The sequence below is a fragment of the Budorcas taxicolor genome, chromosome 2, assembly GCF_023091745.1.
Source record: "Budorcas taxicolor isolate Tak-1 chromosome 2, Takin1.1, whole genome shotgun sequence".
Lineage (NCBI taxonomy): Eukaryota > Metazoa > Chordata > Mammalia > Artiodactyla > Bovidae > Budorcas > Budorcas taxicolor.
Window position 1 is genome coordinate 149,247,992 of NC_068911.1, and position 24,637 is coordinate 149,272,628.

The 24,637-nt window shown below is 52.4% G+C and overlaps 1 protein-coding gene across 2 annotated transcripts; it reads right to left on the reverse strand.

The window, feature by feature from the left end:
* Window positions 1–1,542: 1,542 nt before the first annotated feature.
* On the reverse strand, window positions 1,543–24,111 carry IGFBP5 (insulin like growth factor binding protein 5). 2 transcript variants are annotated; one of them, XM_052655680.1, is made up of 4 exons: window positions 23,224–24,111; window positions 8,246–8,475; window positions 7,829–7,948; window positions 1,543–6,080 (listed from the first exon to the last, which is right to left on the reverse strand). In XM_052655680.1, the coding sequence occupies exons 1-4, from the start codon at window positions 23,555–23,557 to the stop codon at window positions 5,949–5,951; spliced, it is 816 nt and encodes a 271-aa protein (XP_052511640.1). In that variant the 5' UTR covers window positions 23,558–24,111; the 3' UTR covers window positions 1,543–5,948. The 2 variants fall into 2 exon arrangements, with proteins under 2 accessions (XP_052511640.1, XP_052511633.1); XM_052655673.1 differs by having other exon boundaries at window positions 7,829–7,999.
* Window positions 24,112–24,637: the final 526 nt, after the last annotated feature.

Consider the following 24,637-nt stretch of genomic DNA (forward strand, 5'->3'; position numbering starts at 1 on the left):
GGAGCCAGATCTCCTAATGACGTGGGGAGGTGAACAGGGTGTTGGTTGGTGAGGGTTGTAGGGGTAGGGGGCATGGAGGAGTGGGTCTGGGCAGTGGGACAAGCCTTGAAGGAGGAACAAAGGGGCCAAAAATCCTAGGTCACTGCCCCCCACCCCAAGGCAGTATGTGGGTGAGCAGCTGCCAATGGAGGGGCCAGGAGACAGTGCTGGGGCTGGTGGTGCCCTGTGGCTGCACTTGGGCCAGCATGGCCTTCCTGCGCGCTGCTCTTTCTGCACCCCCCACCCCCATCAGCACCCCTGCAACACCCCTCCCAGCACCGCTGTCCCACCCTCCAACTCTCCCGTCCCTGCTGGGTACTGGCTGAACGGCGGTACATCTGCAAGGTTGTGCACGGGCTTGAGCGGTCTCAGGGGAGAGAGCTTCAGGAGCCCATGTGCCCAGCCACAGGCCAGCCCCTCGCCAGGCAGGGACACTACCAGTGACTCTGCTTGCCATGTGACTCTGACAGGGCAGGGCACCAGGTCCAGGCTGGGCTGAGTGGAGATGCCCCCAGCTTCATTCCCCCACTGTGCCCACAGACGGAGACCCTTGTTGGGGGCAGTCAGGGGGGTACACGAAGGGCGGTGCCTACTGTGGACTCGAGGATGAAGAGGGGACATGCAGATGGGGAGAAGAGCCTGAGAGAAGGGGCCAGAGGAAGGAAGGGTGGACGGTAGGAGCCATGCCCTTTACGTCGATGGAGGGTTAGCCATTTCATAATGTTCCTCTTCGCCGGGTGGAAATGGCAGCGGAGAGCTGGGCAGAAGCAGGAGGTAGGATTCACCTCGACCAGAGGTTCCCAGGAGTTAAGATCTTGTGAGGTACATTCTAGCAATGCCTTCCTTAAAGTCCTACCTGAGGAGAAGAGACCCATCACTTGCTTAAGAGTCAATTAAGATCACTTTTCTTTAGGGACTTCCCTTGGCAGTCCAGTGGTTAAAAATCTGTCTTTCGATGCAAGGGTCTGGGGTTTGATCCTTGGTCCAGAAACTAAGATCCCATATGCCAGAGGCAACTAAACCCATGTGCCGCCACTAGAGAAACCTTGAGAAAGCCTTCGTGCTGTAACAAACACCCAGCAAAGCCAATAAATAAATAATAAGATGACTTTCTTTAGCAGCAGGAGCTAAGCTTAAATGGTAATAATGGTAATAGTCCTAGTGGTAATAGCAGCTGATCCTGCAGGACCACTGGCCCTCTTAAGTGCTATGTGTACTCACTGAAAAGGTTTTGAAGAGCTAGAGAAGGGGGCACCAGAGTGCCAGGTGGGAAGGCGGGTCCGGGGGGGCCCCTCTGGAGGGCGCAGGCCCTAGTCCTTCCTCCACTGGTCCCTTCCTCTTCCCCTTGTCCTCTCTCCCTTCGCCTACCTTCCCTGGGCCAGAGGAGGAAGCTGAGGCAGGCTAACTGAATGCATAACTTTATTAAATAAATGCTTTGTCATGATAAAAGACAAAGATCAAGGAGTAACATAAATTATAAGTTGAATAAATAGTATACAGCAATCTTCACTTCTTTTAATAAAACGTGAGATCCTCAGGGGTTTTTTGTTTTGTTTTATTTCCTTAGGTACAAAACACTAAACAGGAGGCGAGCTCTTCCACATTCAGGTGATTTTTTTTTTCCCCCGCTTTTTCGTTTTTTTTTTTCCACAAACAGGTTTTGTTTGCTGGTTAATTTTTTTTTTTTTCATCCTTTTCACCAGTAAAGATTATGAGCATTTATTTAAAAACAGGAAAGTCAAAAACAAAAAAAAGAGGAGAGAATAGCACTATGGTATGTATGTATGTCAAACTATAAAGAACTACAGTAATATGTGCTGTGATTATTGCTGTCTAAAAAAACAAACAAACCGGTAGGCAACTCGGAATCTGAAGGAATCTTGTCTGACAACTGTCTATCCATGTGGGCTACTGTGTGATGATGGTGGTGGACGGTCCGGGACTCAGGCTGGTGGCCGGGGGACCAGAGAGGTGGGGTGAATGGGTGCAGAGTGGCTGCCCACCCCCCACCTCCCCTTTCCTCCATCCAAAAAAAGTTAAAGAGAGGTGGCCAGAGTTTGTGGAAATAGCTAAACTATATACTCCATTAGGGAACCAAGAAAGGATGCTTAAAAAAAGACACCAAAAACCTACAAGAAAAAAAAAGTAGAGAAAAGTGCAAAATAAGGCTTGCACTTTAGTGGTTTTAAAAACAGACAGTACAACGCCCAGTACAACCTCCTCTCAAAATACAGCCTCCTCAATCTCGGAAGCCAACTGTGTCTTCTCCAAGACCGGGGCGTTGCTTCTCCTCGGCCCACTCCTCTCTGTAATTCCCATCTGAGCTGGAGCCCTGTGGGGGCTAAGCGGATGGAGGTGGGGCACTGCCCCACGTGGAGGGGGCGCTTGGTGGCCGCATGGTAGCCCTGTGGCTGCTGACGAACTGGGCAGTGGGAGAGTGGTGGTCCAGGCCCGCTTCCCCAGGGGAGGTTGGCCCCACTGGGTTACCATGGAGACCACAGAGGTGGTGATGGGAAAATGGTGAGGAGACAGGAGGAGGGACCGTGCAGGGCCTCCCGTCATTCTCCGAGTTGGGGCTGAATGTCTCCAGGCCTGTCTCTCTAGGCCTGGCTGTCTGAGAAATGTCCAAGTCGCTTCTGTCCCAGACCGCCTGCTTTCCCCGGGTTGAGGCGGGGCGGGGGGTCAGTCCTGGCTGGGACCCCCTCAGTCACCTGGCGGCAGTGGTGGAGACAGGTCTCCTCTGCTGGAGTGAGGCCTGAGTCAAAGGGAGGTGGGAAGAGACCTCCTCTTGGCTCTGCGGGCCAATGTTTAGATTTGAGGCTACGGAAAACCTGGAGCCTGCGGCCTCTGGGTGAGCAGACAGTGGCCAACAGGCAGCCTGTGGTCAAGAAGGTCCCTGCTTGGAACTTCACAGCTGGCAGCTCGCCACACCTGCCTGCTCACCACCCTGCCCAGAGAGGCCTCACTTTCCTCAATGATTCCCTCCCCCTGGCCTCCCACCCTGGGCTCTGTCTGAAGGTCCAGCATCCTCTAGGGAGTGGCCAGAGGACCAGAGTCTCCCCACCCCCTCTGCAAGCAGAGACTCACAGATTTGGGGTTGTCAGCGTGAGCTCTGGAGATCTGAAGACAGGGGTGGCGTTAAAACAGGCCCTAACCCCCCACCTTGTGGCTGACTGCAAAGAGCCCATGGAAGGAGCCGAGGCCCCTTCAAAGTCCAGTAAACAGTGGGAGGAAAAGACGGCCCCCTCTCAGGAACCAGGAACTGGGTCCAGGCCTTGGTGGGAGGTGGTGGGGTGGGGTCTGCAAATTCCTGGCTCAGTCTTAGGGGGAATGGCACCCCAGTATCCACATGGCAGTCCCAGTTTAGATGACTGCTGAAGATCCAGAGAAAGAATGGGTGGAGAGAAGAGTGAAGTGGGAAAGGCTGACAATACTGGCCTAAGACGTTGAAGTGTGGGTCGGGGGTTTGGGGACAGTGGCGTAGGAAGGGGCCACGTGGACACACAGCAGGTCAAGGAAGTCCTCACGGCTGCCATCCCATCAGGCCCTTTGTCCAGTGAAGATCGACGCCTCTGCCATCCCAGCTGACTGTCCACTCCGGGGGAGCTGGGGACACTCCCCTACCGAATCCCAGAGCTGCAGGCTTGCCACCAGCTAAAGCGTTTCTGCTCCTTAGCTGTTCCTCTTCACTGTCCCCAAGTTCGATGCTGGAGTAGTCTCCACCGTGTCATGTCATTGGAGAAGAGTGGAGTGAGCTGTGTTCACAGCGAGAGAGGGTCTCCTTTGCTGCGTCCAAGCCCCGTCTCCTGGCCAGAGTTCTCCATCAGGGCTGCCCATTTGTTGCGGGGGTGGGGGGAGTCAGCAGAGGATGGGAGTTTTCTTGGTTCAGAATCTTGGCTCCCCCAAAGTATCCATTTACTGCTTGTTCTGTGCTTTTCTGCCATCTCCCACCCCAGGAAGGAAGCTGGAAGGGGCCAGGGTGGACCAAGAGCTTGAAAGCCTCTCCAGCCTCCGTCCCTTCCTGCAGGGTGAAGGCGGGCAGGTGAGCTCGTAGACTCGTCCCTTCCAAACCATGGCTGGTATCTGCTTATCCTTGTTCCTGTCCAGCTCCTACAGTCTAGAACCCACCAAAAGTTTCTCACCTTCTCTGGCTCACAGGGCTGGGTTAAACTCATTTCTCTCTTACAACCTGTTTCCTTTTCTTCTTCTTAAACCTCTCTCCTTCTTAAATCCCAGAAGGCTTATCAGGTGGGGACCCAGGGAAGTGTCTCTTGGCTTTGTCCCCTCTTCTTTTTGCTTTGCTCCAAAGCTAGGACAGGGCAGTTAGCCCTCTGTCTCTCCAGCTGTCTGCTCTTTTCTCCATCTACTCTGGCCTGAACAATCACTTTTATTGTTTCCCCGTATTCACACTTTTCACCTCCATCTCCCTCTTGGCCATCTCTCATTTCAGTCTCTCTCCTGCTCTGCCAGCATGAAGGCTGAGGGAGGCTTTCCAAATGCAGGCTCTGTCCAGATGAAATGAAAACGCTGGGCAGGACCAGGGGGTTGAGCTTGGACTGATTGGGTTCTCTGGGTGTAGGGTCCAGAGACAGTAGCTTCCCAAGGGTCTAAAGGTGAATGTGACATCCTGGGGAGCTTGGTGGGCACACTGTTGGGTGTGCTCACCGACCTGGCTTGGTGGCACATGAGCACAAGTGCACATGGGAAATCATGAAAAAAAAAATTCAACACAGTGTCCCACAGAGGGCTGAGTTTGCTGCCACTCATGGGAGGCAGGCAAAACTGGTTTTATGGATTGTGTTAGAAGAACATGGGTTTTCTTGGTTTCCCCAGAATAAGGACGCTCTTTAGCCCCCAGAGGAACTACTTGGAAAAGTTAATGCAAACCTTTGACAGAAAGGAAGGAAGAAAGGGGTAAAAAAAAAAAAATAAAGAAAATAGACTTATATGCCTATATATGACTATATGGAGCCTTGTAGATAAATACAAGCCCACTTTTGTTTCAGCCTATCCTCCCCCACGAAGGCTGTGCTAGCTGCGAATTGGATGCAATGAAGGGCTGAAACCACAGGCTTCATTCGGCGCTGAGTTTCCGCCACCCTGGAAGCACATGTCTTCCCACTATCGGAGTGTGGCCTGATTTCTCAGAGTCTGCATGGGGAGTGAAATCCGCACATATTCTTCATATTCATGGATCCGCTTTAGGAACACCTACCATCTAGTATCACTCAGGTATGAATCGGCCTTGTGTTGAGAAGGATGGAATGCATTTTTCCTTTGTAACTTGGAGGGAGAGAGAACAGTGCCGAGGTGGGAGGAGAGGAAGGACAGGGCTTGAGCCGTGCGAGCTGCTGGCTGCAGGAGATTGACCCAGGAGAGGCACTGGCACCTGTTTGCTTCTCTCTCCCCCTGCGACCCATCCAAGCTGGGCAAATTCCAAGCGTGGCATCAAAGGCCATACCTAGGGCCGCACTTGCTCCTGGCCAGATGGCTTCCCCACTCGGGCCAGGGCTGGACGTAAAGATGGATGCTTCTGGCCCAAGCTCTGTTTCTCCTCCTCATGACTCTCATCCTCCCCTCTCTTACACACGTCTGCTTTCCTCCCTTCTCTTTCTCTTGTTCTTCCTCTCTTGCCCTCCTTGTTCATTCAAACTGCCTCAAAAAGAAAACCTTTTTTTAAAAAGGGGGGGGGTCTCCTTAGCTTTTCACATCTCTGTTGTTGCCGTTTTCAAAGTTGCGACCTTGCCAGAGATTCCGAGGTCCTCAGTTTCCTCAAATAGATAGATATATGTATTTTTTTTTTCCCTTACATGAGATGAAATGAGTGGCGTCCTGGGGTGGAGGGAGGCGCTGGCTGGAGTCGGGGCCGGGGGTGGGATGGGGTGAGGGAAAGATGGGGAGGGGACGCATCACTCAACATTGCTGCTGTCGAAGGTGTGGCACTGAAAGTCCCCGTCCACGTACTCCATGCCTGGCAGCTTCATCCCATACTTGTCCACACACCAGCAGATGCCACGCTTGCGGCCACGGGAAGGTTTGCACTGGGGTGGGGAGATGGACAGGCCGTGAGCATGGCTGTATCCTGAGGCTCTGCCCCTCCCTGACCCTTTGCCTTCCCTGCCCCAAGACAGACTCTCATCCCCAAAGAGCTGAGGCCACTGTAACACCGACTCAATTGGACATGAGCCTGAGCAGACTCTGGGAGATGGTGAAGGACAGGGAGCCTGGCGTGCTGCAGTCCATGGGGTCACAAAGAGTCGGACACGACTTGGCAACTGAACAACATCAACACCCAACCCTTGGGGTTCTGGTGTCCACATTGCATGGGACAACCCAGCGAAAGGTGCTCATTTAGGCAGCCTGTCCTCGGCTAGCTCTTACAACTTTGTCTTATGTCACCCAAAACAAGTTGGTTTTTACCTCCAACTTGGTATTCTCCAGAGAGCGACATAACTTGATCATGATCATGACGGTGACAATGATGGTAAATTAAATTATTAGATAATGTGGTGGTGGCTGAGTCACTAAGTCGTGTCCAACTCTTGCTCCTCTATCCATTGGATTCTCCAGGCTAGAACACTGGAGTGGGTTGCCATTTCCTTCTCCAAGGAATCTTCCCAACCTAGGAATCGAACCCAGGTCTCCTGCATTGCAGGCAGATTCTTTACTGACTGAGTTATGCGGGGAACCCATTAAATAACAGTAATAATAATAAAAAGCACCACTTGTATAGCTGTACCACATGCAAGACACTACTTAACACTTAACTATACTGTAGATACTGTTCTAAGTGCTTTACAAAGATGACTCCATTATTCCTCATAATCACGTGAGAACAATAGGTTTCTCCATTTTACACAATAAACTAGAGCCAAAGGGACTGGGGTAAGAAGATCCAGCTAGTAAGCAGGATACCCAAGGATTCACCCAAAGCTGTCTGGCTCTTGAGCTCTACCTTAGATGCTGTTGTTTAGTCACTGAGTCACGTCCGACTCTTTGCGGCCCCATGGAGTGTACCCCATAAGGCTATGCTGTTCATGGGATTTCCCAAGCAAGAATACTGTAATGGGTTGCCGTACTCTCCTCCAGGGGATCTTCCTGACCCAGGGATCCAACCCACGTCTCTTGCATCTCCTGTATTGGCAGGTGGGTTCTTTGCCACTAGCACGACCTGGGAAGCCCCATATGTTTATGTAAGTGTATCAGAAAATAACACAGACAACATGGGCTGTGACACAGTGATAGAAAGTTTCCTTTTAGATGAACTCAGGTACCTATGGTGAATCATTAAAACATGAATAGATTACAGTGTAGGTGGGAATGGGGTCAGTCATGATTGTGGTGGGAGAAAGGATACTGGTGTTTGGGGACACAGTGTTGTTAATACAGAAATCCAGGCATTTAGAGGTGGAGATTTGGTGGCGTCAGTGGTAAAGGACACACTGGCTGATGCAGGAGACATGAGACTCAGGTTCCATCGTGGAGGAGGGCATGGCAACCCACTCTGGTATTCTTGCCTGGAGAATCCCATGGACTGAGGACCCTGGCGGGCATGGGGTCCACAGGGTTGCACAGAGTGGGACACGACTGAAGCGACTTAGCATGCATGCCCTGAACATGAGATATGGGACCGGGCATGCCGGCTTTCTTTTTTTCCCCAAGTTTTACTGGAGTCGAGTTGATCTACAGAGCTGTGTTAGTTTCAGGTGTCCAGTCTCTTCAGTAAGTGGAGCTGGGGGCACTGGATGGGCCTGCTTTCTCTTGTAGAGAAGGAGCTTCACGTACGTACCTGCTTTCTCTTGTAGAACCCTTTGCGGTCACAGTTGGGCAGGTACACGGCGCGGGGCACCATGCGCGGGCTGGCTTTGAGCTCCTGCAGGGATGCCTCCATGTGCCTGCGGCAGGGCCCCTGTGTGCGGATCGGAGGCGTGAGAGGCGTGGCCAGACCCCAGGGAGTCACCTAGACGTGCAGAATGCAGTGGCCGAGGTGTGTGGGTCAAGGGTCTGCACGGAAAGTCACCACCTTTTGTCGAGATTAGGTGCTACCCAAGGTCTTCCTCTGCCTCCCCTGCCATGACCCCTGGGTGTATAAAGTGCTACCACACACGCTCATTTAGACAGCTGGGGGCCAGGTTAAAAGCTGTAGGTGGCAGAGACTGAGGGTGCCGATATAGAGGGAGATGGAGAGAGGGTCCTTGGGCCTCACCTGCTCGGATTCCTGTCTCATCTCGGGCGCCGAGATGACCCGGGGGTGGGCGGTGTTCTCAGCTCCCCCAACGAACTTGGACTGGGTCAGCTTCTTTCTGCGATCCTTCTTCACAGCCTCAGCCTTCAGCTCGGAGATGCGGGTGTGCTTGGGCCGGAAGATCTTGGGCGAGTAGGTCTCCTCTGCCATCTCGGAGGTGGTGGGCTCCTCGTGCTCACGGGAGTCTCTCTCTGCGGGGAGAAGCGGGTGGAGGATTAACGTCTGCCGGCTGAGAGCCAACACTGCGGAGGCCAGAGCTCCAAGCTTTGGAGCGAGGAGACAGGCTCTCTGCACCCTCATGGGGCTGCCCAAACTGCCGAAAGGGGAATGAGAATCAGGACACGAGCCCACACGCCTGTGAGTGGCAGAAAGTCCAGTAGAGCAAAGCAAGGGTGACTTCGTGGAGTAGGAGAGGGCTGGGAAAGTCAAGCTGACACAAGCAGCGAAGTGACACAGGAGGAAGAGGGCAGTCTGGGGGCAGGGAAGGGACTCATTTGCTGGGAAGTGGAAATGGAAGTGTTCAGTCCTGTCCTGTCTTCATGACCCTAGGGATTGTAACCTGCCGGGTTCCTCTGTTCATGGAATTCTCCAGACAAGAATACTGGAGTGTGTTAGCCATTCCCTTGTCCAGGGGATCTTTCCAACCTGGGGATTGAACCCAAGTGTCTTGCATTGTGGGCAGATTCTTTACCACCTGAGACATCAGGGAAGGCCCTGTCTGGTGGTAGTGGTAAGGTGTGGAGCTAGCTAAATAGATGGGGAAGTGGCTGGAGGGGGGCTGAGGTGTAAGAACACTGTCTGGAGGTCGAGGCTCTCAGAGGAAAAGGGATTGTCAGGGCATGGACAAGTCCATCCTCTAGTGAGATCTTCCTGCTTTTGGAACTGTTGGAGTTGAAATACATCTGCATTTGGGGAGCCGAGGGCAGGAGGGCCCTGGGGTGTCTGGGCTAGCAGGGTGGGGGAGGAAATCATAGGGAGAACAGGAGGAAGGGACTCTGGAGAGCCAGAATATGGGATCTGGAGGGCATTAGTGCAGGCGGTGGGGGTAGGGGCCTGAGGCCTTGCTCCCTGCTCAGAGCTGGCCCTGCGCTCTGTGACCTGGGACATAACAGCTCCCGGCCAAGAGCGGCAGACAGCTGGCTGAGGCTGGAGTGGCTATATATAGCAGTGACTTGGTGACAGTCTATACTTAGCTGACTTATGACCTTTAAAGAACCAGGACTTTGTCCATTTATTTGTCGATCTTTTAATTCCACCCCCACCCCCCAGCCTTTGGCCTATTCTTGGTCCACAGATTTCCATGAAATTCTCCTCTTACAGGCACCCTCCCCTGGGTCCCTCCTCTCAGCTCCCTGACCCCACCAGACCCAGATTGCTCTTCCCAGGTGGGCAGGGCATGGCCAGGATGCCCAGGGCCAGAGCAGGTGCAGGGCAGGATGGGCAGGGGCAGGGAGCCCTGTCTTCCCTGCTTTCTTTTCGTTTTCAATTCTGGAAAAAGAAAATAGGGCTTTGGGGTGTCCCCAGAAAGTGGAAATGTTAGTTACTCTTTGTGACCCCATGGACTGTAGCCTGCCAGGCGCCTCTGTCCATGGAATTCTCCAGGCAAGGATACTGGAGTGGGCAGCCATTCCCTTCTCCAGGGGATCTTCCTGACCCAGGGATGGAACCCCAGTCTCCTGCACTGTAGGCAGGTTCTTTACCATTTGAGCCACCAGGGATGAAGGGAAATCCTCCTCTCACTGGGCTCCCCAGGAGGCGAGGAGAGGTGTGGAGAGGGAGCAGTTTGGTGAGAGGAGTTGCATATCCCCAGGGCAGGAGTTCTCAGCCCAGGGGAAGTTCCAGGTGTGTGATGAGGGAGGCATCTGGAGACCCGGCCTCATATGGTCAGGATGGCAGGTGGCAGAAAGCACCCGAGCACCCGTTTTTCTCTAGGCTCAGGGTTTGTCAGACTTAATTGAATGGATGTCCAGCAGATTTAAGCCCCTTTAGGGAAGCTCCCCGCCCTAAAGAAGCCTCCAGAGGTGTGCAGTGTTCTGGGTGGTTAGCTGATCTGGGTATTTATCCACAGGAGAAGGGACGTAGTTTCTGGAGAAGAAGGTGGGAGGAGACACACAGCAGAAGAGTGGGCAGGCACTCCCTGGAGAGAGCCCAGCACTAGGATTTCTGTCCCCTTCTGGCCTTTCACTCCCTTCTCCCACCATGTCCTGCCCTGGGCTCTGCCTCTACTTTATCAAAACCCACTGGGATGATGAACCAACATGGCGATGCACTGGGCCCATAGAATGGAGCCCTTGGTGGATTAGCTGACAGAGTGAGGTTGTGGCATAAACCGGCTTTTCTTGGTTGTGGGATGAGCTGCGATGGGAGTAGGAGGCAGGGTGGAACAAGCTGATTTGGGGGACTCGGTACAAAGTGAAAGATTAGGGCTCTGTTATCTAGTAACTCAGGCCCACACCTGAGGCTCCGATCTGGAAGAAGTAGGTGAGGAGAGGAAAAGCTGACCATGGGCTGGTCCCATCTTACTGAGTGACCTGACACGTCACTCAGCCTCCCTGGACATCACCAAGCATCCTGACTGTCACCTGAGTCGTGCAGTAGAGGAGACGGCAAGAGGTGGTTGCCATTGAAAGGTTGGGAGCATTGTGCGGGTACACGGCCACCCCGTTTCCCAGCTAAGATTGTAACCAGCTGAAGGGAGGGGGAGTGGGGCCAGACAGCCGGGTGCTGACCAGTGCGTGGAAGAAGGGTGAGCTTTCCCCTGGGGCCACAAGAACATGCTTCCATCCCAGTGGCGCTCTTTCTAGTTCTTAGAGACATCTGGGGGGAGGGTGCCACTCGTCCTCGGCCACCTGTTGTCTCCCTTTGGTCAGAGGGTGTCATCCTCCAGATGCTGCTGCACCTTCTCTCATGGAGCTTCTGGCTCTGGCTTTGGTGGTCGTGCAAGTGCATTGGCTAATGGCCCCCACCCCCCACCCCACCATCGGCAGCTCTTCTCAAGACCCTTCATATTTTAGGATCTTCAAGAAGTGCTGTGGGCTGCCCTGAACCTGGAGTCACCTTTCCTGGGAGGAGGACGGGCTGTTCACAATGGTTCAAGAAACTTAGGGCAATTTACTTAGACCTCTCTCAGTCTTTCCTGTGAAGGTGTTAGCCTTGAGACTAAGCAAGGGCAATACTGGGGAACAAAATGTAGATTCTTTTACCTTCTCTGTGTTAGTCGCTCAGTCATGTCTGACTCTTTTTGAGCCCGTGGACTGTGGCTCACCAGGCTCTTCTGTCCATGGGGATTCTCCAGGCAAGAATACTGGAGTGGGTTGCCATTCTCCAAGGAACTCCAGATACTTTTGCAAACCCTCTGTCCTTCCCCTGGCTTCACCAAGGCAGGGTTCCCTCCCCAGTGTGCAGACTCTTGGGCTGCTTCTGAAGGGCAGGCTTAAAGTTTTGATGTGCTTCCCAGGTTTTGGTGCCACTTAACCCCATGGGACCTATTACTTAGGCAGCGGGGGAGTCAAGTATCAGATACTAATCAGGGTCTTGTGGTCACCTGTAGGTTCCAGAGAGACAGCGGAAAGTTGGATTGGAGCCAGGGCAGGAGCCTGGAATATTAAAGGGCTGGAAAGTAAGACTGGAGCTGGGATGCCAGAGCCAGCTAGGCCTACTCAGCTGCTTTGGGGCCGAGTCATAAACAGGCTTGCAATTTTGGAAGGGTTTAGATTTTAGATAACTCAAAGCAAAGGAGACTGGCAGTTCCCGAGGTGTTTCATCAAATGAAAATGGGTCAGGGTTGCAAAAGGATTTAGGACTTCCTGGTGAAGTTGCGCTGCACGTGAATAGCAGTCTCTCGGGTACTTAACAATGCAGTAGGTTCTGGAACTGTCAACTGGCAGGTCAGTACCTGCATATGGCCAGTAGGTGGCGGAGGAGACTGATGGCTGCAGGCTTCCTTGTAGGAATTGTAAGCAGTTTTAAAATCTGGAACGTTTTGTGGTTTCCTTCTCTTACTTCTCTGACCACCACCCCAGCCTTCCACTCTCAGCATGCATTTAGAGTCAGGAAGATGGACGTGCATAGACTGGGAAGGACTTACGTGAAGCGAGGGATGGCAGGGAGGGGACAAGGCCATCAGTGTGTAAACCCTGGCTGTTTCTTCAGTCAACAATGCAAGCATAATGATGAGGGAAAGAAGGTAAGCAGGTCTAGGACCTCCCTTCCTATCTCTAGCTGTCCTTTCGAAAGGATTCTGCAGTGAGTGTTCACTGTTGTCCCGTTCTCTGGGAAGCTGTGGAGGCAGGACCCTTTAATTCAGTGTCAAGAAAGCAAGGGCTCTCGCAGCGTCCTGATAGTTGTCGTTAGGCTGAGTTCTGATTCTCTGCTCTGTTCTGCCCCTAGTCTTGCCAGCTGGCTCTCTGATGGTACCAGCCCTGCCGTGTTAGGGCAGCCAACTCAGTTTCTGGTTCATTCCTAAGATGCTGCCCATTCATACTGATACAACAACATCCACTGAGGCACCGCCCTTGGCAACCCGAAAAGCTGCTTGAGGACTGTGTCATCCTCGTGTCCCAGTGAACTTTTTGTTTTTTTGCTGTGCAGCTTGTGGAATCTTGGTTCCCCAACCAGGGATTGAACCCAGGTCCTGGCAGTAAAAACGCTGAGTCCTAACCACTGGACCACCAGAGAATTTCCGCAGTGAATGTTGAGGGTGTCTGGGTGCATGCCCAGCTGCTGCAGACTCAGACACATCCCCAGTTGGGGGGGGGCACTACTCCTCACAGCACAAGTGCCAATGCATCTTGCCTCCCCAAGCCCGCCACGGAGACCTGCTGCTATGATTGAAACTACGATCGAACTTTCTACCCTGGGGCTCTTAGTCCTACCCTGGCACCATTAACAGCCTGGGCCCAGTCTGGTCGTTGTTTCCCATGCTGTCTTGACTTAACAGTCAAAACTAGAGAAGAACGGATGGATCAGATATTGCAACTTTGCTTACAGAAATTGAAGAAGCTGCGGCATACTTGGAACTCGCAGTGCAGGAAGGATGTAGGGCTTTGCCAGGCCACCTGGACCTGGGAGAGGAAGAGTCTCTTTTTCTTGCCAGAAGGAAAGAGGGATTCGCCCAGAATTTCTCTGCCAGAAATGAAAAGGGGAGCTGGGTATCCACCAGCTCTCATTCTAGCTCCCCCTGTGGAGTTCAGACAGTCAGCGTCTTAAGGGCAGAACTTTGTCATTTATCTTAGCCTCTCCAGCACATAGTCTTCAGTAAAGAATCTTGAAATGGAGAGATGTGTGAATCGGCTCATGGGACAAAGTGCAGGTCTAGTGGCAGTTCTGCAAGGCTAGCTGCGGCATGTTGGAGCTAAGTGGATGCCTTGGGGGGTCATGTCACCCACAGATCTGCCTTTAAACACAGGAATTTACTACAGAGGGAACAAGGGGCAGAGAGGTGGGCCTCAGGAGCGGGAAGAAGTAGGGTCCCCTACATTTACTGGGCTTCTTTGATCTAAGACTGTGCTATTGAGTACGATAACCAGCAGCCACATGTGTCTATTGAAAAGAATAAATATTAAATCAGATTACAAATTCAGCTTCTCAGTTGTTTGAGGCACATTTCAATTGCTCGATAGCCACACATGGCTGGTGGTGGCTCCCACGCTGGACAGCAATGATTGAGAACACTTCCTTCCCTGCAGAAAATTCCACTGGGCAGCTTGTCGGAGGGCCCTGATCCGTGCCTGGGGATGGCTGGATGTTCCGTGCTTCCTCCCCACTTTGCCCTGTTTCCTAGCCAACCTGTAGCCTCCTGCTCTTTGCTACAACGTGAGGCTTCTGGAAAATGATGGATCAACTGTTCACTGTTGAAAAAAATGTGAAACATGTCTTAGCCTCCTGAAGTCTGACTGTTTCCCAGCTGCAGATGCTAACAGACTGAATTACATTGTGTGTCTCTGCATAAAAAAAAGAGACAGGGACCGTAGGGAGGGCTATGAAGCCTCCTAGGGGAGCTGCACTATCCCCAGCCCTGCCCATGACATCCCTGACCAGGGCCTGCCTTGCCCCAGTCTTTCCTGGAAAATTGTTTCCTTTTCCTTTGTGGTCAGTAACAGACATGCATATTCTGGGCTCTTTCTTCACCTGAATTATGGGCTGAAAAGGGAAGGAGCACGGACTTTGCAAGAGGAAAAGAAATCCACACAACTGTCATCCAAAGGAACAGTTGCAGGTAGGGAGGAGCTGCAAATAGACATGTGGAGGGAGTCTTGCTGATTTGGGGTACGTGGCAAAGGTGGGGAGCAGATTCAGAGAGTCAGTGACTGGACCTTGAGAGCAATAGGCTTATCCAGCTCTTAGCTCCTTTACAGCCCCCTCTCCATTTCAGGCCAGGAAAACCAACATCTCTATCCTGAGCAGGGAAATAAAGACACCTACAGCAAAGCAGATAAACAGAATCAGGAGTTGGACTCCCAGCCCTTGACTGTCAGTCTCCCTTCTTGAGTGGAAGATGGGGCTGCTAGCAGTGCTTCACTAAATCCTGGGTACAGGTGTATTTTGCCCTCTCTTAGTTGCTTCCTCCCCTCTCCTTGTCTTAGTTTTCTCATCTGACTTATGGGGAGGATGACAACAGCCCTCTCTTCATAGGGTTATGAGGATTCCATGAGTTGTTACGTGCTAGTGAACTCTCAGTACAGGTCTCTGCCATTGTAAGGACTCTGTTGCCTCCTACCTCCCCTGTTTCCATCATCAACTAAAAATCTAGTGGCTGTGATACGTGGCTGACAGGTGTCTGCTTGTAGATCACGAGGTCTCAGGCGCCTTGGACTGCAGAAAGGTCTGCTGGGAAGCAATGGCTCTACCCTTGTCCCCGGGGAGTCTAGGTTGCCAGCCCCAAGTGAGAGGAACTTTACCCAAGTGCTTCTGAGAAGCAGTTTCCACTTAGAGAACACTGCCTGGAAGTTCGTCCCTTGTGTAACCTCATTCCTTCATGCTGCATTAAGGCACTAGGTCTCCTTCCCTAAGGATGGAGAGAGAAAAGGTGACCTACTACCTTTCACAGTGTAGATGTGGCAAGTGTCAGGTTGGTGACCCTTCCCTAGAATGAAAGAATGGGGTCCCACTCACACATCCTCTAGGTAAAAGAAACGATCCTCCTCACTTTTTCTCCCTGAGGACGAACTAGGATGCAGGGCCGTGACTCTGGTATACATTTCTTGACCCCTGGGCAGCAGCTGGTGATAAATTTACACATGAGAAATACATACTTATGCACAACACCCAGCATGAGTATCTCCAACCAGGTCTCTAGACTTGGGGAAGGTGGAGCATGCTCAGTAAAAATGTCTGTGTCTGTTCCCTATACGCACCCCTGAGGAAGCCTGGCATGCTGCAGTCCATGGGGTGGCAAAGAGTCAGAGAGGACATAGCCACTGAACAGCAACAATGCACCCCCCAAACCAGAAGGTAATGGAGCAGTGAGGTGGGGAGCAGCCTTTCAATGGGGTTAGGGGAGATAATGAAGAGGAGGAAGTGAGGGGCCATTTCTCCGACCTGGCCACACTCCCACTGGCAACTCATCACGGCCCATTCAGAACAGCACAATTTTGCCAAATTCCCTGGAAAGCCCTGCATGACCAGAAGGGGGCGGTAGGGAGCAGATTGTTTGGACTCTGGTCGACGACCCCACCGCCCCGCCCGGCCCCCAGGCCAGGTCCTCCTAAGAGAGACTTGCTAGGGGTCAAACAATGTCCTTTTTGGCAATTAAGGCTCAGACTCTTTTCCTGTTTGACTCTTTTGGAGCAAGAGCAGAGAGTGGAGACAGGTTCCCTTCACAGGTGTGGGAGGGGCTTGCTGGCGGCCTCTGCCCTGTCTGGTTAGGTGCCCACTAGCCAGTGCGGTTTTTGACGCTAGGGCTTCCCCGGTAGCTCAGACAGTAAAGAATCTGCCTGCAGTGTGGGAGAGCCATGCTTGATCCCTGGGTTGGGGAGATTCCCTGGAGAAGGGAATGGCTACCCACTACAGCATTCTTGCGTGGAGAATCCCGCGGACAGAGGAGTCTGGCAGGCTACAGTCCATGGGATCAAACAGGGTGAGACACAACTCAGTGACTAACACTTCACTTCACTTCAGTTGTGTGGCCAGTGGGACTGATTTTTAAGATTTATTTTATTTAAATTAATTTAGACAACCAATACCTTTGGTTATCGGAAAAGTTGTGAATATGTGTGGGACAGCTCAGATATATGAATCAACTTCTTCAACTGTAAATCTTATGAAACCTAAAAATACAGATCAACTCTTCCCAATGAAAATTCATTGTTTGAACTGTGATGTGCTGTAAATGTAAAACACACCTCAGATTTCAAAGACTTAATATGAAAGACAGAATGTAAAATAGCTCATTCAGTTCAGTTCAGTCGCTCAGTTGCGTCTGACTCTTTGTGACCCCATGGACGGCAGCACACCAGGCCTCCCTGTCCATCACCAACTCCCAGAGTTTACTCAGACTCACGTCTGTTGAGTCGGTGATGCCACCCAACCATCTCATCCTGTCGTCCCCTTCTCCTCCTGCCTTCAATCTTACCCAGCATCAGGGTTTTTCAAATGAGTTCGTTCTCCACGTCAGGTGGTTCATTAGAATGGCTTATTAAATGGTTTATTAAAATAGCTCATTAGAATGGCTTATTTTGAATCTATACGAATATTATTGTGGATATACTGAAAAGATATACAATTAAATTTCATTTCACCTATTTCTTTTTACCTGTTTTAAAAATGTGGCTGTTAGAAAGCTTGAAATGACATCTGTATGTGGCTTATATTGTACTTCAGTTGGACAGTGCTGCTCTGAAGGGTCTGGAATGAGAGGCATCTTCCCTGAGGGACAGGGAGACTGGGGAGCATGCTCAGTACAGCTTTACTGGTACAATCTACACAGTTCAGGATGACGAGGACCCACATAGAACATCACTGCAAGTCAGAATAGGTCACACGGGGCTGGATTCTGAGTGCCAATTCAATTTGGATCTTGCTTCAGGATTTGGCAAGAGAAGGGCTGGTCTCTGATGATTTAGGATGGGGATCAAAAATGAGATAACCTAGGGGCTTCCCTGGTGCATCAGTGGTGAAGAGTCTGCCTGTCAATGCAGGAGACACAGGTTTGATCCCTGGTCCTGGAAAATCCCACCAAAAAGGAAAAAAAAAATGAGACTACCTATTTAAGGGGCTTCAGGTGAGTCAGTGGTAAAAAAATCCACCTGCTGATGCAAGAGATTCAGGTTCAATCCCTGGGTGGGGAAGATCCCCTGGAGAAGGAAATGTGAAACCACTCCAGTATTCGTGCCTGGGAAATCCCATGGACTGTAGCCCGCCGGGCTACTCTGTCCATTGGGTCACAGGGTCCGACACGACTGAGCGTGCACATTTATTTTAGAACCCCCTCCAGGACTTCCTTGGTGGTCGAACCCATTGGGAAGAGAGTTTTATCTTATCTGCCTCCTTCTTGGGACTCCCCCAAGGGAGCAGCTGCCGCAGCCTCCAAGGCATGCGAGGATGGCGCTCAACAACTCCTCAGGTCAACTGGAGGCTTCCAGCTATAATCTGGAGGCCTTCCTTGCCTCTTCTTCAAAAAGAGCTCTGACTGTTAAAAAACCTGGCGATCCTCTCTCTCTCTCTTTCTTATCAACTTTTGTGGCATGTGGTTTTCTCTCTCTGTTTCTGATGTGAAAATCGCCCAATCACTCCCTCATCCCACCTCACCCTACCCCAGCTCGGATCTCAACATCCTGCTGCCCGGCTTTGTGGAAGCTCCTGCTGGAGGAGGCTGGTTACCACAGGAAGCCGGCTCCTTAGAGACTGTGGATTGCTGCTCAGCCAAGGGGCAGCGAGGGCCTGCCTGCTTGCCCACATCAGGACAGCTCCCTATCATTCAGAAAATGAAGTTTGGCACATGGGGCCTGAAGTCTGGGCTGAACACACCCCTTTCCACCCTCCTTGCCCCGCCGCAGCCCCCATCCCGCACCAAATCCCTCGCCTAAGCCAGCCTTGCCTGCAAGACCGTGCAGAAAAGGGGATGGAATAGAACAAGACTGAAAATAAAGGGGTACTGCTTTCTCCACTTTGGGGCCACTTTGCTTCTCCTCAAACGGAGCACTCCCAGTCCTGAGCTCTTATTTCATCTTCACAACATGCCCCCTCTGCCCCTCCTGCAATGAGATGACAGCAGTGGGTAATATTTGCCAAAGGCCTCATTGCAGGTTAGACCTGGCCCAGGCCAGAGCCCCAGGGACTTAAGGTAGAAAGCCAGGAAGAGCAGAACTAGGACTAGGAGGACTAGGCTCAACCAGATTCTAAGACTGAGCTCTAGCCCTGGCTCTGCCTCTAACCCAGCACCTAATTCTAGGCTTGTGACTTGTACTTTGGGCTTCAGCGTCCTTATCTGTAAAATGAGGGCCTGACTGCCAAGGTGCTGCGATCATGGCAGGTCCCTTCCAGCTGTAGCATTCTTTGGCCAATACCCAGACAATTCCTGGAGAGACACTCAAACCTAGCTAAGCTGAGTGGCCAGGCAGGAAGGGCTACTTCACCTCTGATACAGAGTCCCAGTCACTTCTTTGGATTTATATTAAAGAAGAAGAAAAAGACATCATAATAGAAATCATGGAAAGAATTGGAGCTGGAAACTAGAATGGGGAATTCTGTGGGTAGAGGGAGAGGGGAGTGGAAGCTTAGAACTGTTTTTGTTTATTTGCTTACTTATTTTTGCAGATATGTAATAAATCTTACTGTTTTGGAGAACATATTGCCAGGTTACAATTGAAGGATGGTCTCTGGGGATGGTAACTTCTCGACCTACCATAGTAAGAATGCGAAACAGACATGCAAACAAAACCCCACCAGATAGGATCCACGTCATGGCAGCCATTCTCTGCTTTTCACTTCCGCTTCCGGTGGGATCTCATAGGTACCTGATCTGTTTACGATGTTCTTCCGGTTTCTGGAGGCAGTGGGCCTGGAGTGCGGTGCTCCCTTCTCCAAAATTTTATTTTCCAAACATTAAATAACCCAGAGTTTTAAATACATCGCTCAAGTACAAAGTAAAAGCTTTAGACAAAAATCACCTTCCTTTCCTGCCAGCTCCTCCCTCCTCCCCCGCCTTAAGGGGACCGAGGAGATTCCGTGGGGATTCCTGCTCCCATGCCCTTTGTTGTAACCTTCTGGTGACCCCTGGCTCCTAGGTCAGCCCGGTCCTCCTCTGCAGCTGCAAGCCCACCTGCCTGCTCAAATCCGACCCTGAGCCCCAGGACTAGCACAGCTGCTCTGATTGAAAAGCTAAGCCCCCTGGGGATGTCTTGGAGTTGGGGGATGCAGAAGGGGGTGGGATAGAAAAGGCGGTGGGATGGGAGGGAGGGATAAGAAAGGAGGGGGGAGAAAAAGAGAAATGGAAAGAAAATGAACTCTCACTGTGGCCAACTGTGCGTGCTCTTCCAGTCTGAGCTGACACAGCAGAAAGAGGAGGAAGGGAAAGAAGTGGGGAGGCAAGAAAAGTCAAGTTAAAAGCGCCCTCTTCTTGTCTTCCCAGTTCCCATTTTGGTTGGCTCAGGGCACAACCAGCCTCTCAAAGACTTGTTTCAAAGGGAGGGGATAGGGGTGGGAAAGGAATCTGGCTCCTTCAGTTTTCCATCATCTTGTTCAATCCAGACACAAATTTGGCCAATAAACCTAACCCTGGAACTTGATTTCAACAGGGCATTTGGACTAGGCTGGGAATGGAAGCCAGGGTGATGGAGGGCCAAATCCCTCAAAGAGGCAAAGGCTGAATGCATTTTTATTTAGGTAATTTTTCTTTCTTTCCAAGAAGCATATTTTCTGCTCTTCCCCTCTTATTTCTCAATGACAGAACTGAAACCCAGCACCCACATCTCCCTGTATCCCAAACTTAATGTCTCACAAGCACAAGAGAGATCTTCCAGACACGGGTAAAGTATGTGGGCCGGTAAAGCCACAAGGCTCTTTCTCCAAAGAATGCCAGAGCAAAGCTCGGTCCTTCCCCAGACTCGACCCAGCTCACCCATATTTATTGAGCTTGGTCCGATAAATAGCTCCAGCCCTCATACACACTGCCCTCTGTTTCTATATCTGTCTCTGCCCCTGAACTGGCCAAAATAAAATGCAGGGCCCGGAGCGCTCCCAGGACCCGGCTCGAAGGCGCACTCCCTCTCCCGTTGCCCAGCAACGCGCCTAGCAAAACACCAGTCCCCGCCTGCCCTGCTCTCTTCCTCCCACAAGCTTTGGCGGCTAGCCATCTCTCTCTCCTTTGCTCCCCATTTCTGATTCTAGAAATGCACTATTTTTTGTTGTTGTTGAAAAAACCCTATAGCTGTCTCTGCATACACATATTTTTGGCTATATGTGTATATATACATACATCCTCTATGTCTGTCTCTAAATTTACATCGGAAGGGGCAAATCCCAGTTCACACTGCTCGATATTGGTAGAGAGGCGTGGCGGTTGGATGTCGGGGGTCAGCAATTTTGGCCAAAGGAGCCGACACTCTCCTCCCTCTCCTCTGTTCGTTTCCCTCTCTTTAAGTACTGTCGCTGCACCATCTCCAACTTTTGGGAGACCCACCCAAGCTGAAAAACTCCAGCCAGGAGGGCCCACTCCCATCCCATCTGTCCGGGAAGAAGGCGTCAGTTCCAGCTACCGGCCAAGGGCAGCCATCCAGCAACCGGAGCGGATCAGGCACCTGCTTTAGGCGAGGTGGAGTCTTTCAGAGGGGTTGGGATGGGTGGGGGGAGGAGGGGGAGGCCGCTCCGTGCTTCAAGGCACTTTGAAGGTGGGGGCTGAGGAAGGGGCTGCAGAGAAGTCTAAAGGGCATCTCATCTTGCTTGGAACAAAAGCCCTTGTGTGTGTGTTGGGGGTGGGGAGGGGTTGGGATTGAACTGGAAAGTTGGATGCGCCAGTTTGCTCTCCCAGCAATTGCGCGCCCTCAACCTCCACACCAACCACATCACACCAACCACACGGCTGGGCAAATAAAAGTGGGGCCAGAATGCGGCCAAGCGATACCTTGCATACTTTCGCTGTGACCGGATTGTTACCCAGAGCTCTCTCTCCCAAGCCAGGAAATCGATTCATGCCTTTCCCCCCCTCGGTGCCGGTGCTAAGCTTTTCCACACATCTCACAAGATGAAGGGAGGTGGGGCGGGACCGCCTTTGAAAATTGGCTCTTAATAAAAATAACTTCACCAACCGTCCTCAGGGGCCTCCGGGACCTGCACATTGCCCTCTCCCTTTTTTGCTGGCCGTAAACTGGAGAAACGCTACCTCTTGCAAAGCTGGACAGACAAAACCTGCAAGGTTTGAGGGAATCCACGTCCAGCCCAGGAAAGCTCTCGTGCCTCTCTTCTCAACCGCAGACGCACTCCTTTCCTACATGAGAGTGTCTGTAGTTTACAGTTAAGACAACTCGTGTTGGGGTGCTCGTAATGGACGGAGATAGGAGGGAAAGGCATTGTCCCAGTAAGAAAATACCTTACAGAATAAATGCAGTTTAGCCAAGTCTTAACCCCTTTGGGGGAGGACCAATGCTCAGAACCTAGACTTTTGTGTATAGTTCATTAAACTTAAAAAAAAAAAAATCAAGTAACTTTCCAAGAGGAAGCAGAACTGTTTCAATTGAACAAGCACCTCTGTCAACCTTTTAAACTCCAGAATTGAGAATTTGGGGGCGGGGCAGCCTGGGGGCGGGGCTACTTGGAGGTGGAGGGGAGGCGCCTGGTGCGTGGCTTTTCCGTCTCCGCCCCCTTGATTTTGCATTCTGCATTTCCAGGGCCCCTCTTCCATTTACACCACACCCACTTGTGATCTGGCTTGAGAGCTCGAGGGGCGACGCGACAGCGTGGGGGATTAGCACTGGCGGGGAAGCCGCGGTGTCTGAATTTCACATCTCTTCTTGTTTCCCAGCCCTATATCTACCTTTCTTCCTAGGTAAAATCTGAATAGGAGCAGGGGAAAGGAGTTCGATTCAGGAACAGCCAGCCCTGGAACATCAAGCCCACCTTTCCCATTCCTTTCCTTCACTACCCCCCCCCCCCCCCCCCCCCGCCCCGACTTGCTCCACCTCCCCGCCGCCTCTGAGCTTGCCCAAAGTCACCTTTCCTTTCCTGGGAGGAAAAAGAGATAGTTTGCATTTCAGTATCTTTTACATACGACCAGTCAATCGTATCAAGTCAAGAGCAATGAGTGTGCACGTGGGAGGGGCATCAAAGCCCCCGCCCCAAAGGCAAGAGCTACCAAGGGTGCGTGCGTGCGTGTGCTATGTGTGCACGTGAGTGTGCGTGTGCGCCCGTGTCGGGGGGGGCGGGGTAGGAGAATAGAAACGTCAAGGAGGGACTGGTAAGGGGGTGGGGGGCTAGGAGGGACAAAGGTAGAATTAGCACCGAAAACCGGTAACGCCTCTCTCTCCAGGTCCCCAGTTGAAGCAATATTTTAACAAAAGGCATTTTTTTTTCAAGTTCAGAAAAAAAACAAAACCCACAACATATTGGGGGTGGTGGAGAGGGAGTTGATCATGTAAGATGCACACTTCCGGACTGGAGACTGAGTACCTGAGGATTTGCATCTAAAGAAGAAATAGGAGCTCAGAGTCGCCGTTTAGTCGAGGGGGGAGGGGTGGGGTGAAGAAGGTGGGGGTAGGGACGAGGAGAAGGAGCGAAAACCCGGAGAGGCTCGGCTAGACCGACTCCTGGGGTAGGAGGATCGGCTGGGGCTCCGATTCCGAAGTGCAGGGACCCTCCCCGCCCTCCTCTCGGCCAGCACCCCGGCTCTAAGCCACTTGCTGGGCAGAGCGCGCGGGGCCAGCCTGTCCCGTGCCCCCCCCACAACCACCACCCCCCCGCCCCCGCCCGTGCGCCGTGTAGCTGCCTGGCACACGGAGCGCGCTCACCGATCTTGGCTTGCTCGCGGTAGCTCTTTTCGTTCAGGCAAACCCCGCGGCCGTGCAGCAGGGCGTGCAGCGGCTTCTCCTCGTCCTGCCGGGGGAGGCAACGCAGCCCCTGGGCGCAGCGCTCAGTGTAGACGCCGCACGACTGCCCCTCGGCCAGGGCGCAGGTCATGCAGCAGCCGCAGCCCGGCTCCTTGACCAGCTCGCAGCCCAGGGGGCTGGGGGGGCACATGGAGAGGGCTTTCTCGTCGCAGGGCTCGCAGTGCACGAAGGAGCCCAGACCCTGGGCCGGCCCCGCACAGGCGGCCAGAAGCAGGAGGAGCGCGGTGAGCACCATCTTTTCCGAGTCTCCCCCTTTACCTGGGGCGGGGCAGGAGCGCGAGAGTGCAGGGAGAGAGGGGCCAGGAGGGAGCGCGGAGCAATGTTCTTTTTTGAAAAAAATTTCTGGCAGGTAGAGCAGGTGCCCTCCCCCGGACAATTGCAAAATGTAGGGAGCGATGGAGGGCTGGAGTGCCTGCAAGCAAGTCTCAATTGCAAAGATTACAGACTTGCAACAGGTAGGGGGAAAGGGAGCAGCGCCAGGTGCATGCAGAGGAATCGGAGGCTGGAGAAACAAATCCCCTTCCCCACGAGTCTGACCTGGTCAGAACTGCGGCGGGGGAGCCAAAAATGGTTCACCCCCCAACAACCACCGGAAAAAAAGAGCTCGGAGGCTGTGAGAGAGGCAGTTGGGGGGGGGCGGGAGAAAAATAGATTTTTTCTTCAAAATTTTTGTTTAAAATCTCAAAGTACACCCTGCTCCTTTCTAACCCTCAGCTGCCAGCAGCGCGCGGCTGCTGCGGAACAGGTAAGAGGCGGCGGCTGCAGCCGCGAAGGCGGAGGAAAAATGTGGAAATCAAGAAATTAAAAAAAAAAAAAAAAGAAAAAACACACAAAACCCCCTAACACCTCTTTTCTCCCACTCTGCTAGCACCTTTTCGAAATTCGCAGGTTCTGCGAGAAGCCCGAAGAAAGGTGCAAACGGAGGAGAGGGTAGTAAAGAAGAGGGGGGGGGGGGGAAAGGAAGAAACCCACACCGCTTTGCAGCTCTTTCCTAGCTTTTTCCCCCGGCAGAAGTTTCCAAAGAGACTACGGGCTCCGGTTGAGCCGGCGCTTTTAAATAGACGGCCTCTGGCTGCCAGCCAGTTTGTAGCTGCAATTTGAGCTCCCCAACACCCAACCCAGGCAAGGATGCCAAGGAGTACAAACTCACACGGGGTGGGGGTGGGGAGAGGCCTTCTAGACACACGGGGGCTCCCCTTCGCTGCCTGAACAGCTCCCTCCTCTCCCTAGAAAGGAAGAAAGTGATGAGGGGACGGGGGGGGGGGGGGGGGGGGGGGGGGTGCCGGGGAACAGGGCTGGAGCTGCCCAGAGAGGG